General features: G+C 52.0%; 1 protein-coding gene across 3 annotated transcripts in view; it reads right to left on the bottom strand.

Moving 5' to 3' along the window:
* The window catches only part of MXRA7 (matrix remodeling associated 7), a 31,611-nt gene extending 16,029 nt beyond the window's left edge, over positions 1-15,582 (bottom strand). For all 3 annotated transcript variants that reach the window (XM_027518569.1, XM_027518570.1, XM_027518571.1), the window contains exon 1: positions 15,258-15,582. In XM_027518569.1, coding sequence (XP_027374370.1) covers positions 15,258-15,548 — 291 coding nt within the window. In that variant the 5' untranslated portion in view covers positions 15,549-15,582. The remainder of the gene's footprint in view (positions 1-15,257) is intronic.
* Positions 15,583-16,152: the final 570 nt, after the last annotated feature.

Below are 16,152 nucleotides of genomic sequence, written 5' to 3'. Positions count from 1 at the left end.
TTAGCAGTTTACATGCAGCTCAGCACCACCTGGGGCTTCCCAGGTGGCTCAGTGGTAAAGAATCCAGCTGCCAAGCAGGAGACATGGGTTCGATCCCTGGGTCAGAAAGATCCTCTGGAGAAGGAAATGGCAACTCACTCCAGTATTCTTGCCTGGAAAATTCCATGGACAGAGGAGCCTGGCTGGGTGCAGTCCATGAGGTTGCAAAGAGTCAGGCACAACTGAGCGACTCACACACACACACACACACACTCATAAATGTGGAGAAAATGTTTTCTAGAAGCACGTCCAAGATGCCATTAACCGCGACTGCCTTTGGAGAGAGGAGCTGGTGGGGGCGGCCTTTCCTTCCATCTTACCCATTTCAGTATAATTTGGATTTTCTAATAATACACATGAACTGCACTTTTAAAATGCTACACAGGGATCGCTGAACAGTGAGCCTGAGGCTATTTTACATATATTTTCCTTTAAGAAAAGAAAGAAGGGAAAAAGAAAAAAAACAGATGAATCTAATCAGAGCTGTAGCCCAGAAATAAGCCTAATATCAAGACTAGAGAGGAGACCAATTCTCCTATTGTGTGTGAGGGACACGAAGGTTAAAGGAAAAACAACAAAAAAGCGAGCACACTCCCTTTGTGAAGGAACTCACCATCCAGTAGGAAAGATATAAACCCAGATAATTGCCATGCAAGAGGGGAAATTCAAGAACTGATGCAGACTTCTTTAGTCCAAAGGGAGGCAGCGTCATTTGATCTGCCAACACTCCCTTGGGGAAAGGCCAGTTTACATTTGAATTCTGCTCTTGACTTTTGAAGTGTGGTGCTTTTCAAAACTGGACTTCCCTGGCAGTTCAGTGGTTAAGACTTCATCCTCCAACGCAGGGAGTGCGGGTTTGATCCCTGGTTGGGGACCTAAGATCCCACATGCCCCACCACCAAAAAGCCAGAACATAAACAACAGAAGCAATACTGTAACACATTCAATAAAGGCGTTAAAAATAGCCCATGTCAAAAAAAAAAAAAATCTAAAAAAAAAAACTGGCTGTAACCCATTGGTGGGTCATGAAAGCAACTTAGAGGTTGCTACTAGTATTTTAAAAATGTGCAGTCAATGTCTCAGTGTGGTTTTAAGATTTAATAACGTTAGGAGCACAAATGCTCCAAACATCTCCCAAAATGACATTTGAAAGGTTATTTACATTTAAAATATGTTGACGTTTCTTATCCAGACTCACATAATACCACCGTCCAGTGGCTCTAGTTGGTTTCTAGACTTTGAAAAAATATTCATGGGCGGATGGTCAGTGACTAATAGGATTGCCTTTGTGATTTCAGCCCCGTGATCTTATGGGATTTGATGCACACGTGACAGTTTGGACGTGACCTCAAGGGAGGTCGACCCGGTGTCTGAGATGCCCAGAGGAGACTCCTCTAGCTGCCCTGTCTGTCTGGATTCTGGCACTTACAAAGACTTAAAATGAAAAACACAGCATTCAAATGTCAGGAAACTAAGTATAAAAGGAATTTAAATAAGTAAATACTCAACCGATGTGTTTTGTAGGTTTGTAGCATTTACACTTCTTAAGTTATTAAGACTTAAAACTGCACAAGACTTTGGGGGCACCCTGTATCCCAGAATTAAAGACAAATACTGGTGTGTGTGTATGTGTGGTAGAGGTAGATACCTTTTTAAAAAGCTTCTGTGACTTTATAAACGTGGGTGCAATTTAAATAGATTTCTTATGGTGAGACTTGACGTTTGGAAACACTGCTGAATCGGCCATTTACTCTTTTCTGCCTGCACAGAAACCCTCTTCTTTCAAAAGGTGTTCCTTGAAGCCTGTGGTCCTGGTGGGAACTGCCAGACAGGCAGTCAGACCACCCCACCCCCGCCATGCCCTGTGATGGATTTGACAGGCGGATATGAACCATGGGCCCGATTTCTGCTTGGGCACAAAGAACCTCTGGTCCCAGAGCTGAGAGCTTGGGAGCTGGGGGTGACCCAGGGTCACCGGGTGGAGAGTCCCTGGCTGTGATTTGCCCCGAGGTCATTCTACCCCAGCCTCCCCGGTACGTGAGCGACTCAAATCCTGGTTCCACGAAAGCTCACCTAAGCTGAGTTTCTGTCACCAACATCCAGAGTCCTGACCACTGTCACTGTCCACTCACATCCCTCTCTGCAAGCCCAGAACATCTCAAGTTCTGCCAGGAGGCTGTTGCCTGTTTGACATACCAGCTGCTCAGCAGCAGGGGATGGGGAGTGGGGGCTGCTCCAGGGAGGTGGTTACTTACTGGGCTTTTAGATAACAGAATATTCGGCTTCCATTATTAAAAAAAAAAAAAAAGTTAAAAAAAATATCATTCGTTGCATTTTGCCCTTAGTTTATTAAAAGTGTGCACCCGGCAGTAAGACAAAAGTGCTGGGGACCTCCCGGGCGGTCCAGTGGTTAGAACTCAGCGCTTTCACTGTGGAGGGCACGGGTTCAGTCTCTGGCTGGAAAACTTAAGACCCTGCAAGCCATGCCCTGGGGCCAAAAAATAACCCCAAACAAACAGAGCAAACCCAAAAAACCAAACGTGCTGATACCGACAACAAGAGGGGCAGGTTTCAGAAACAGAGTGACTGAGACAACCATGGAAGCCCTTCTGGAGGTGGGAGCTCTTAGCCTCAGTCCAGTGCTCTGCGCTTCAAGATGGCGAGCTGTGTGCACAACCGCGAAGGAAAAGAATAAAGTGAGACCGTGTGCAAAACGTCGAAGCCTTTGTCTCAGTAAGGACTTTACTGGGAATTCCCTGGTGGTCCAATGGTTGGGACTCAGCACGCTCACTTCTGGGCCCAGGTTCGATCCCTGGGTGGGGCTAAGGAGGAGAGCTCAGCTGAGCCCGAGTGGTGCAGGCGAGGCCTCAGGAGGGACGAGAATCCTGAGCTGGGTCTGAGAAGAGCTGGCCAGGCCTGGAACATCACAGCTTTTTCAGTGACTCCTTGGCGTCTGGTGTGACCGCAGGGAGGGTGTGGGAGGCCAGGAAAGCAGGGCCTGGATCAGAGAACTCACATGGGACAAGGTACTGAGGAGCCACCGGGAATTTAAAAATGGGGAGAAAGAAGATAAGAGCTGAAGTTGGGAGCAGTACGTGGGGATGCGCTGGCAAGACAGGAGGCAGGAGGGACTGAGTGCAGGGGTTCATCATGCTGGTCCCCCACAGCAGGCCCGAGGCCGAGACCACACCCCAGTCAGCTCACTGACCAGCGTCTTAGAGACTAGTTTATATGCTGCTGAGGCTGCTGCTGCTAAGTCACTTCAGTGGTGTCTGACTCTGTGCGACCCCAGAGACGTCAGCCCACCAGGCTCCCCCGTCCCTGGGATTCTCCAGGCAAGAGTACTGGAGTGGGATGCCATTGCCTCCTCCGCTACTTTATATACATATATATATAGAGAGAGACTCTTTGTGACTCCATGTCCATGGACTGCAGCATGCCAGGCCTCCCTGTCCCTCACCATCTCCTAGAATTTGCCCAAGTTCACGTCCAGGGCATCCAGCCTGATGCATGATGCCATCCAGCCATCTCATCCTCTTCTCTTTCTGCCCTCAATCCTTCCCAGCATCAGGGACTTTTCCAATGAGTCAGCTGTTCGCATCAGGTGACCAAATATCAAAGCTTATATATCTAGTTCCCGAACCAGGGATTGAACCCATGCCCCATGCATTGGGAGCATACAGTCTTAACCACTGGGCCACCAGAGAACTCCCTGGGTTAATTTTCTAATTCAGCTCTTCCACCAGTGAAGGCAGGTGGAGGGACAGCCTCCTGACAGCCTCACCAAGGCCAGAAGCCCAAGACAAGGGTCCCCGAGAGGCCAAGAGGGGAGGGGTGGCAGAGGGGACGGGTAGGAGGCTGTAGGACACAGAGGGGCTTGGAAGAAGGCTTCTTGGAGCCCCTAGGAGCCAGAGGCACACGCTGCAGACAGCTCATTGCCATTTATGGCTGCCCTGGCTGATACACAGGCTCAAATGGAGCAGAGATAGGGAGAGGTGGAGCAGAGATAGGGAGAGGTGCCTACAGAGACAGATGTCTTTTTGTCTGTCTGACTCTCTTTCTGCCTAAGGAGGTGAGTCTGCCCTGGGGTCCTGCAAACAGGGTCTGTTGGACCCTGAGACCACCCACCTGAGCTGCACCAACACCCCCGTCTCCACCCCCCTCCCAGTTAATCCAGACTGATTTTAAACCTGGAGGACCAGGGCTCCACCAGGCAGTCATCGAGGAGGCCCAGCTCCCCTGTGGAGGCAAAGACTGAGATAACAGGAAGCTCTCAGGGGCCCACAGCATCCCTTGCCCTGGGCCGCAGTCTGGGACAGGCCAATCAACCGCCTGGTCTCCAGAGAAGGTTTCTGAGAGAGGCCCCGAGAACAGGCAAGACTCAGGGGCTGCCTCCCGGCTCAAGCGGATTCGACATTGCTGGCAGTCCTTCCAGGAGGATTTCATCAGGCAGTCAGGCTGCTCATCTTCGGCACTCAGAGGGGAGCGTCGGCTGTGGGGTGAGCCGAGACAGCAGCAGAGCCGGCGCCAGTGCCCGGGGCGTTGGTGATGGGCAGGTGCTGGCTGGGGAGGATGGGCCGGCAGAGGTCACGGCCAGGCTGCTCTTTGCCTGCACCATCAAAACAACTCTGCCACCCCTGCCTCCAGATGAGAGCTCCAAGCTGAGGCCACTCAGGCCAGCTCCACACGTGCAGCTAGAAAAGGCTCATCCCCTGTGACAAGGAACTTAAATCCCATGCTTCAGACTGGTCCTTCTCAACCTGCCTAATTTTCCCTGCAGTCACAGCATCTTGATTCTTCATCATGGCCTGGGAATGTAAATGCCAACCTGCCGTTTCCTTTTTATGGGGCCATGACACGTGGCAGGTGGGATCTTAGTTCCCTAACTAGGGATTGAACCCGTTCTCCCTGCCTTGGAAAGCCATCTAGGATCCTCCTCTTCCTTCTCCCCACTCCTGCCTCAATCACCCAGTACCTTCATGGGCACCACAGGTACTCCACTCTCCTGCCATCATCTCTTCTGAGGATATCTTAAAATGATAACTTTATCATGTGTTTCCTTCTCAAAGCCCCATAATGGTGGTTGCCACGTTCAATCCAAGAATCCCCTGGCTTTTGAAGCTCTCTGGCTTCCAGACTCAGTGAGGTCAGTGTCTAAGAGCTTCCTGGGAAGTGCTGTCCCCTCCCACCCGCCATGCATGGCTGGTGGGGAGAGCGTGGGCTGGAACGCAGGGTCATCCTTGGGACCACAGCCTCAGGTACGGATCTGTCCTTGGCTGTTCACCCCTGAGCCCTCCTCCTTCCCCTGAACAGGGTCTTCTGAGATCACTGGATCCAACTTGGACGATCTTGAGCTCAGTTATCCTACCCTCGGTCGGCTGAGCCCTGGAGCCATGTGGAACTGCTGCAGGGACCACTGCGAGGGGAGAGGGAGGAGCAAAGGGGCTGAGACCACCCCCACCACCACCCAGAGCAGTTCCACTTTTCCTCCACGCACTGGACTTCCGTCTGTATAAGACTGAGGAGGGTAAAAGGTATTGAGGCTTTTAAAATGTCTTAGAAGGTAGGCTTCCCTGGTGGTCTAGTGGTTAAGAATCCCCCTACCAATGCAGGGGACAAGGGTTTGACCCCTGGTCCAGGAAGATCCCACAAGCCATGGCGCAACTAAGCCTGTCATGCATCACAACTAATGAGCCCAAGCTCCAAAGCCCACGAGCCGCAACTACCGAAGCCCTCCAGCTCGAGGGCCTGTGCTCCGTAGCAAGAGAGGCCTGCGCACGCAACGGAGAGAAGCCCCCACTCGCCACAACTAAGAGAAAGCCCGCGTGCAGCAAGGAAGACCTGGCATAGCCAAAAATAAACGAATAACTCTTTTTCAAAAATGTTAGGAGGCCCCTGATTTAATGTGGCTTCTACCCAATAGAAAACGGCCATTGATCAAACCTTTGATGAATTGCCAGTTATCCAGTCTGTGTTTGAACTCGTCTTACATCGGGGGGATCACCAGCTTACAGAGCCGTATGCCTCTTTGGAGCATAATACATGACTTTAGGGATGCTCTGCAGGCAGGTGACACGCAAGACCCTGGGCACATAGAGAAGTAGACTCCTGCTGCCCAGGGCGGTTCTGCGGGGAGGCAGAGCCTGCCTGTCAGCAGGAACTGACAGAGTTTTCTTGTCTTTTTGTTATTATTGCAGCTTATTCAATCAGCAGGTACTTTGGGGGTGCCAGTGTCTGCCAAGTCTGTTTAGGAGCTGGGGATGTGGCTCTGGACATGGCAGGCAAGGACCCTGTTCTCACGCACTGACATCCCGCCGTGGCCGACAGCATAGGCTGAAACAAAAGATGACCTCAGCCTGGGCTGAGCGCTGAGAAGGAAGTCAGCCCAGATGGTAGCCGTGTTGGGGGAATGCATATCCGCCAAGGTGGTCAAGGACATAGAGACTTGATACGGGGGGAGGAGGAGCAACCGTGAGGATCTAGGTCGGGGAGGGTCCGCCAGCCCTAGCGTGTGGGCTGAGCAGAGGCGGGTGGCTGAAGAAAAGTCTGAGGTGGGGTCCTGCTGGGCCTCAGGGGCCCGGGTAAGAGGGTGAGGTTTATTCTATCAGCCACTAAGGGGCTTTACGCAGGAGAACGGATTTGCTACCTGCGGTGCTCATTAGAGAGGACAAGGGGGATGTCCAAGAGGCCGCTGGGATGGTGCTGGGCTGGGTGTATATATTTTGACATCCTCAGCTATTTTTAAATTAATTAATTAACTTTAATTTTTGACTGCACTGGGTCTTTGCCATGGTGTGTGTGTGGGGGGGCACAGTGGTAAAGAACCCGCCTGCCAATGCAGGAGACACAAGAGACTTGGGTTCGATCCCTGGGTTGGGAAGATCCCCCGGAGAAGGAAATGGGAACCCACTCCAGTATTCTTGTCTGGAAGTTTCCACGGACAGAGGAGCCTGGAGGGCTACAGTCCATAGGGTCGCAAAGAGTCAGACATGACTGAGTGATTCACACACATACACACATACACATGGGTTCCCTAGTTGCCTGTGGCACATGTGGGGTCTTAGTTCCCTGACCAGGGATAAAACACAAGCCCCCCGTGCAGTGGAAGGTGAATTCTGAACCACTGGACCACCAGGGAAGTCCTGCATCAGCAGTTATTGACCGGGACGCCCGTGTTGGTCAATGTGTCTGGGAGGCGGCAGGGGTGGCCCGGGCCCAGATGTGAGTCCTCCACTTGATATAATGAGCATGAGATTTTCCAGCAAAAGGAAAGCACCAGGTAATCCTTGAACTCAAGGGGCAGGGGTCGGGGGAGAGCAGAGCGAGATTGAGAACTTGCACATCGCCCCAGGGCACCAGGAGTCAGGCCTCAGGATGGTGTGGTCAAACGTCCAGACTAAAAGGACCATCCTGGACTCTGATCTCAGATCCCAATTGAGGGCACATTCACAAGCCCCAAACCCTAACCCTAAGCCACTCTGTCTGGCTCAGACATCAGCCTGCCAGATTCAATCCTATCAGATTAACGGGTTTTGGCACTGTTCCTACAAATAGGATTTAGAGGACATCAAAAGCTTCATTAAAAAAAACACACAAAAAAAAAAAAACACAAAAAAACCCCTGAGGTAGCAATCAGGCATCTACCAGACCCTCAATCAGTGAGAATTAGGTTGAATTCTTGTCTCTACATTTCAGGATTAACAGAGAAGGTCAAGGACACGGAGGAAAACCAAGGGACTGATCAAATCAGTCTGACTAAATCATACTGACCAAATCCGAGAGGGTCAGAAGAAATGAGATCATTGTGTTGGGGAAAGCCAGGCTGAAGAATTTTGAGCATGACTAACTCCAAGGATAATAACAGAACACAGATGGCCAGCATTTAAGATCTCTACCCAAGGAAGGGAAACCAGTTTTAGATCATGAGGAATAAAGATAAAGGACTGTCTGACCCTAGAGTAGGCTTACTGATTTTCATAGGAGGCCACTGGGCCAGAGGTATTTTCTTGTCCTGAGATTGATCACAGACTCTGAGTGTTCAGCAAGTAAGAACTTGGCCGGGAAAGCGTTAATGCCGAGGTCACAGAATTAGGCCCTTGCTGAGGCCAGGCTCAGGGCTGTGTCGGCCAGATGGTTAGCAACGTCTGCGAGGATTAAACAGGGACAACCCTGGTGGTCCAGCGGTTAAGAATCTGCCTTGCAATGCCAGGGAACTTGGGTTCGATCCTTGGTCGGGGAACTAAGATCCCACATGCAGCAGAGTAAGTAAGCCCAAGTGCCACAACTAGAGAGTCCACGTGCCGCAACCAAAGATCCCTCGTGACCAGCGAAAGATCCCATGTGACCAGCGAAAGATCCCACGTGACCAACTAAGACTCTGAGCGCCAGAACTAAGACTCGACACTGCCAAATAAGCACACGTGCACACGCACACACACACTTGCTACCCAGGTCATGAAACAAGAGCTGATGGCTAGAAAGCAAACAGTCCCGGGCTGCAGACCTCCTTTTAGCTCAACCCCTCCGTTTTGTAGATGGGAAAACTCATACCCAAAGTTAAATGGCTTCCCCAAGTCTCCAGGGCTATTCAGAGGCAAAAATACTAGATAAGCAAGTTCCCTGAATTCTTGCATTTCGATTTCCTTCAGGCCTTCAATCTCATTGGCTATTCTTTAGCCATTCACTGCAGCCAGCAGAAAGGGACCCATGCGCCCACCTCCCTGGCGAGAGAGAAGGAATGATTGCTATCATCATCCCAGCCTTCCTTTTTGGTTCGGACCAAGCAGCGAGGTATCAGAAGGGCAGCCAGTGGCTCTGTGCATCAGGGCCTGATAGGAGGAGGTTTCCGGACTCCTGTTCCATTTATCTATCCTCAACAAGGGCAAAACCGAGCGTGGTCAGACTCAGGTTGTTCCAGAAATGCTCTGGCCACTAGGGACTTGGCATTTCTCAGAAAAAATGTCCACCGGAGGTCTAAGTTGGTCTCAGCCCTTCCACGTTGTAGTCTGGGAAGGAAAGGGCTACAGAAGAGAAACTGTCTAAAAGTGAGCACGCTCAATGTTTTATTTCTAACTCTTTGAAGCCAGGCACTTTTTTTTTTTTCCTTAAGGTATGTTCTTTAGGAATTTACTTTTCCCATTAAGCAGAAAAATTTTAACTGACAGCTACATTTTTCACATGCAAACAAAACTCTATCGCTGAAAGAAAGAACAAAATTTAGCTGTTAGGAAAGCCCCAATTTCTTTCTCATATGAAAAAAATTAAATTATGGGCTTAAAGAACTTTGGGCTCCCCTGGTGGCTCAGACAGTAAAGAACCCGCCTGCAATGCGGGAGAGCTGGGTTTGATCCCTGGGTCGGGAGGATCCCCTGGAGAAGGGAATTGCTACCCATTCCAGTATTCTTGCCTAGAAAATCCCATGGACAGAGGAGTCTGGCAGGCTGCAGTCTGTGAGGTCGTAAAGAGTTCCATGGGACTGAGCAACTTTCGCTTTCAAAGAACTTTACAAAACATACCCTTTTACAAGACTAAATGTTGAACTCTGCTTTCAGCCTTCTGCGTCATCTTGTTTTGTTGATGTTCAGTTCAGTCGCTCTGTCATGTCGGACTCTTTTTGACCCCATGGACTGCAGCACCCCAGGCTTCTCTGTCCATCACCAACTCCCGGACTTTACTCAAACTCATGTCCATTGAGTCGGTGATGCCATCCAACCATCTCATCCTCTGTTGATGTACATTGTTGTAATTATTGTGCAGAGACTATTCCCATGATCTTTTTTTTAATTTTTAATATTTATGTTTATTTATTTCGCTGTACCAGGTCTTAGTTGCGTGTGGCATGCTGGATCTTTGATATTCGTTGTGCATGGGGGATCTAGTTCCCTGACCAAGGATGGAACCTGGGCCCCTTGCATTGGGAATGTGGAGTCTTAGCCACAGGACCACCAGGAAGTCCCATTATTCCAGTTTTGTGTTCAGCTTTTTTCCCTTACTTACTTCCACCAATTTGCTAACATTTGGATTATTTCTGTCCCTCCACCCCCAGAAAACCACCAGATCCATTCCAGACTGTTTTTGTGTCCCCCAGAATTCATATGCTGAACTGGGGGTTCAGCATATGAACCCCAGTTCTGAACCCCCACTTGGAGGTGGGGCCTTCGAGAGGCAATTAGGTTTAATGGGGTCATGACCTTGGGGCCCCATGATGAGATTAGGCCCTTAGTAGAAGAGGAAGACGCCTGAGTGAGTGTTCTCTGTGCTGTGTGAGGACACAGCAGTCAGCTAGCTGGGAAGTGGGTTCTCATCTGGAACCGAATCTGCTGGTACGTTGATCTTGGACTCCTCAAACTTCAGAACTGGCAGAAATAAATGTCTGTTGTTTAATGATTTTTTTTTTTTTTTTGGCCACTCCACAGGGCATTCAGGATTTTAGTTCCCTGACTAGGGATCAAACCTGTACCGCCTATGGTGGAAACATGGATTCTTAGCCAATGGACTGCCAGTGAAGTCCAATCTATAGTAGTACTCTGTGTTATAGGAGCCTGAGCGGCCCAAAGGACAAGACTCAAAGTGGTATGAACAACTGCCAGATACCTGTTTGGCCACCCACTAAATGGACTTCTGTTAGGAGAACAGAAAGTGGGGCTACATTGACATCACAAAGCTCAGGACACAAAAGAGAAAAAGAAAAGAAAACACAACAAAGAAAAAAAAATTAACAAAGGTCAGGACAGATGATGGGGGATGGGATTTACCTTCTTGGTCATTCTGAGAAGGCTAGGGGCTCTGCAGCTCCCTGGGGGACAGACCTGTGGTGACAAGGCTGGTATTAAGATGGGCCCAACAGCAAGATAATGTCCGTCAGAAAGGCTAACAGGGGCCCAGCTGCATGGTGAGGGCAGACAGAGGAGGCTGTGCAGCTCAATCAAATCGGCACCCTCAGAGTGCCTGAAACACCAAGCCCTTTCCTGAGAAATTCCCCATCAGGTTCCTTCTTTCCCAGCACTGGATGTTGGAAAGTCCCAAACCTACAGAGAAGAATAATACAATGAACTCTCCTATACCCTTCCACTTAGATTCACCAACTGTTAACATTTTTCCATCTCTGTACTCTCTCTCCATACACACCCATGACGTGTGTGTGTGTATGTGTGTGTGGGTGTGTAACTATCTGAATCATGACATGTTATCCCTAGATGTTTCAGCATGCATCTTCCTAAGAACAAGGACATTTTTCTATATAATCACAATGCCGGCATCACGCTCAAGAAAGTGAGCATTGATACAACAAAATGATCTAATAAATCATTCATTTGAAACTTGATCCAGTTATCTCTAAAATATTCTTTATAGCTTCCCACCCCATCCAGAATCCAATCAAGGACCAGGTATTTCATTTGTCTTTCCTGTCTCTTTAGTCTCCTTTAATCTCTAAGCGTCTCCCTGCCTGCTGCATTACCCAGCAGCCTTAAGGAAGTCCCTTCTCCATTTCTGAGCAGATTGAGGGCCTGAGCACCAGGATGCCTGAGTCCTGGCTCAGAGAGAGCGATTCGACCCCTCTACTACTGAGTGACTTTGATCCTCTGTCCATGACCACTGTTTGGCATCCTATGATACAGCCCTGCTGGAATCCACGTCTCCGTTAGGTGAGAGGTCTGCAAATCCTAAATCTTAACCTGTACCTTGTGAGCTTCCCAGGTGGCTCAGTGCTGAAGAATCTGCCTGCCAATGCAGGAGACACGGGTTTGATCCCTGGGACAGGAAGATCCCCTAGAGAAAGAAATGGCAACCCACTCCAGTATTCTTGCCTGGAAGATCCAATGGACAGAGAAGCCTGGTGGGCTACTGTTCATGGAGTCGCAAAGAGTCGGACACGACTGAAGCGACTAAATGACCTCAGCGCCGGAAAGCACTGCTTCCTGGCCTTACAAGGGACCAGCTTTTGTTCTTGACATCATTCCCCATAATTCTTTGTGACGGTGGGCATGCCCGCCTCCATCCCTGCCCACTTCCACACTAATTCCTCAGAGAAATGACAGGCAGTTTAATAATACGACACTGCTCTCCGCTCAGCCTCCCTGGCCTGCCTGATCTAACCCCCTTTCCCTCAGCGGTTGCTCAGCCTCCCAGCCCATCCAGGGCCTTCATGCGACTCGATTCTCCTGCACCTTGGGGTCGCTTCCTCATGACCCACAGGCACAGCGGAAGGCGGCTTCCCTGGGCTCTGGATGCTTCTCAATAATCAGCTTTGTGAGCCTGGGCAGCAGCTGCCCCGGGGCCTCCCAGGCCTCGCCAGGAAGGAAGATGATTGGATTAGAAGGGGCTTGGTTAATGGAAAAAGCAGGGGGAGGGGAGAGGTGAGTTAAGTGCTGCTCTGCCAGGCTGGGGCTGGGCCCTCCTGCTCTCCCACTGCTGCTGTTCCCTTAGTGACAGACAGACCCGAGGCTGGCTGACGGCAGCCCCAAACCCAGACGTGAGTTACTTTTCCCAGCGGGCCTTCTGGCTTGCTCTCCAAGACGGGGCAGCGCGGTCATCAGAAGAAAGTACTGGGACCTGCTCTTTTTCTCCCCTGCTGCTGCTGCTAAGTCGCTTCAGTCGTGTCCGACTCTGTGCGACCCCATAGACGGCAGCCCACCCGGCTCCCCCGTCCCTGGGATTCTCCAGGCAAGGACGCTGGAGTGGGTTGCCATTTCCTTCTCCAATGCGTGAAAGTGAAGTCACTTAGTTGTGTCCGACTCTTAGCAACCCCATAGACTGCAGCCTACCAGGCTCCTCCGCCCATGGGATTTTCCAGGCAAGAGTACTGAAGTGGGTTGCCACTGCCTTCTCCGTTTCTCCCCTAATATTTATTTATTTGGCTGCACTGGGTCTTAGTTGCAGCATTTGAACTCCTAGTTGCAGCATGTGGGATCTAGTTCCCTGACCAGGGATCGAACCCAGGCCCCCGCATTGGGAGCTCGGAGTCCCAGCTACTGCTCCACCAGGGAAGTCCCTGGGACCCGCCCTTGAAAATGCCCAAGTCCATTTCCGGACAGTTTCTTAGCAGCTTCTTCCAGGGTAATCCCACAGGCAGCAAGGCAGAGGAGTCGGGAACAGCTGATATGTGTCCCCAGCACCTGGCCCCCGGCCTTATGCACAGTCGGAGTCACAGGGGCTTGATAGCTCAGAAGAGGCTGGAGAGCTGAACCCAAAAGGGAAGGGCAAGACCTCCAAGGGAGGAAAACAGATTTAATTCTCCTGTTGCCTGGATCATGTCAGGTCAGGACGTGGAGACGAAGGACGGACACACAAGCCTCAGCTCTCATGGTCATCCGCTCGGGCAGTGCATCAGGTTCAGCTCCGAGTTTGTGCCCAACACGTGAGCTTCCATAAGGCGCCTCGTCCTTCAAACCTCTACTCACCCTCACAGGGCTCACTTTCTCCCAGGGAGAGGCAGAAACGGCTGCTTTTTAAGCCACCACGAAACCCGTTACCTAGATATATTGCTGACAGCCTAGAGGCCTTGCAGAAACTTCTTTCAGAAGCACTGTAATCTGGAAGATCAGGAGATGACTGAGCACTACTAAAGGACTTTTAAAATTTTTCATTAATTAATTTTTGGCTGCACCGCACGAGTGCACTGCCTGGCATGCGGGATCTTGGCTCCCCAACCAGAGATTGAATCCAGGCTCCAGCAGCGGAAATGTGGAGTCTTAACCCCTGGACTGCCAGGGAAGTCCGTAAAGGACATTTTAAACTTCAGTCCAGAACCTGCCTCTGGATGAAAAGGGGCCAATGTGTTCACTGTAGGAACATGGCCGATTGAGAGCAAGTGGCAGCCTGAGAATAGCCCCTACGCATCTCCTGTTCCCAAGAGAATCCTAAACACAGGAGCAAAGCTAACACATCAGCATGTGTCCAAACCCTACCTGCCAACACCACAGGTGAGGGCAGCAAGAACAGCAGGGCCTCGGTGCTCCTTGGGAAGAATACAGCAGCCCTGCTCAAGCCGGTTAGAATACACTCTAATGACACAATTAGTCACCCTCTTGTCAAGCAAAGCACCTGCTCGCAGGGGGTCTGGAACAATTATCAGCATGCCTCCACCCAGCCTTGCTGCCTCCTCCTCCCGTCAAAGGGTTCTCTCCAGTACAAACCATTGTGTCCAGCAAAATTCAGAGTGGGCACTGCAGGCACGCTGACAACGCACCAAAAACTGCTCGCTCATGATTTCCACCTTCCCGGCCAGCCTCCCTCACAAGGAAAGGAGCCCGGGAGTCAGAACAAGGCGTTCTGATCAGGCTCTGGGCCCTTGGCGCTGGCCCCAAGGGTCCAAGGGCGCTGAAATCCTGGGAATGTGCGGCTAGCAAGTAGATTTCTAATGTCAAGAGGTGCATCGGGGAATTCCCTGGTGGTTCAGTGGTTAGGACTCTGTGTGTGCTTCCACTGCTGGGGGCCCAGGTTCGATCCCTGGTTGGGGAACTAAGATCCTGAAGCTCTTAGTTCTACTAAGGACTACCTCTCTGGCTATTCTGAAGCAAGACTGAGGGGTCAGGACAGAGCTGCAGGACAGCAGAAGCAGGAGGGTGGGCCTGGGGAGTGCTCAGCTGCACTGCAGGAAGGCTTTATCCTGCACACCGCACACTGGCCAGGCTTATCTGCAGCTCCAGGTGAGGTGTGCAGAGCACCATGCAGTTTGAAAAGGACAACAAAAAGGACTGCAATGGTCCAGTACTTTTCTTTCAGCCCCACCCAATGGGTTTCACACATAAATGACTCAGGAATCCGAATTCCAAATTGGCCTAAAAAGAAAACGCAGTTTTCCTTCTTTAAGTATTCTATTTTATCATATTACTATCAGGACAACCGCCATCCTTGAAGCCCTGGAAACAAGCCACATACACGTGCATTTGAAATCCCGTGGGCTGGAGGGTGAGGGGTGTGTGTGTGGGAGGGGGGTGGGTGTGACCCGTGCCAGGGGAGGAGAGGCCAAGCAGAGGAAAGCCAGCCTGGCGACAACCCACAACTCCGAGGCTCTGCCACACTTCGAGGGAGAGCTGAGAGTCTGCACGCCGGGACCTTCCCTTCCTGCCGATCGAGGGCTCTGCCCTTCTTGGGGCAACCAAGCCCGAGGCTGGGGGCCCGGTTCTCGGCTCGGCCGGGGGCGCCAGGGGGCGCCGAATCGCGGGGGGAACCGGGCCCCGGGGTGGGAAGGGGCGCCCGGGAGGGCGGGTCCGTACCTGCCTCTCCTCGGCGGCCTGCTCCTCCGCCTCCGCCGGCGCCGCCTCGGGCTCGTCCGGCGGCGCGGGCTCCAGCGGCCCCTCGGGCGCGGCCGCCGGCTCCGCGGCGCAGGGTCCGGGCGGCGCGGGCTTCACGCTGGCCTCAGCCGGAGGCGCGGGCTCTGGGGGCGCGGGCTCCGGGGGGTCCGGGCTCGCGGCCGCCCCGCGCCTCACCAGCAGCCAGGCGAGCAGCAGGGCCAGCGCAGTGGCCAGCGCGGGCAGTGCGGCCAGCAGCTCGGCCGGCGCCTCCATCGCGCCGCGGCCACCCGAGTGCCCGCCCGCGGGGACCCCGAGGGAGCCCGCCTCGCCCCGCCCGCGCCCCGCCCCGGGGCGGAGTCCCCGCCGCGCCACGCCCCCGGCCCGCCTCCGACCTCCCCGAGCCCCCGGTGACTCAAGATGCTGGGGACAAGAGCCCTTTGGGAAGCGCTCTTGAGACCCAGGTAGGCCCGACACTTTAGGCTTAGGCTTCTTTTTAAAACTAGGGTGAAATACCCAGCACTCCGGGGTCCTTTTGGCATCATTTTAGCCCTTCACAAGTAATCTTTGAGCATTTTGGAATTGCTAGGGCTTCCCTGGTGGCTCAGACGGTAAAGACTCTGCCTGCAATGCGGAAGACCTGGGTTCGATCCCTGGGTCGGGAGGATCCCCTGGAGAAGGGTATGGCAACCCACTCCCTTATTCTTGCCTGGAGAATCCCATGGACAGAGGAGTCTGGCAGGTTACAGTCCATGGGGTCGCAAAGAGTCGGACACGACTGAGTGACTAAGCACAGCCAGGGAATGCTGAGGGCAAGGTAAAGGCTGTAGGACAATGAAAACGGAACACCAGCTCTGCTTACTTTCAGCCGCTTTCTAGA

The sequence above is a fragment of the Bos indicus x Bos taurus genome, chromosome 19 (genome assembly GCF_003369695.1).
Source record: "Bos indicus x Bos taurus breed Angus x Brahman F1 hybrid chromosome 19, Bos_hybrid_MaternalHap_v2.0, whole genome shotgun sequence".
In the NCBI taxonomy this organism is placed as follows: Eukaryota; Metazoa; Chordata; class Mammalia; order Artiodactyla; family Bovidae; genus Bos; species Bos indicus x Bos taurus.
This window is presented reverse-complemented; position numbering and strand designations above follow the sequence as displayed.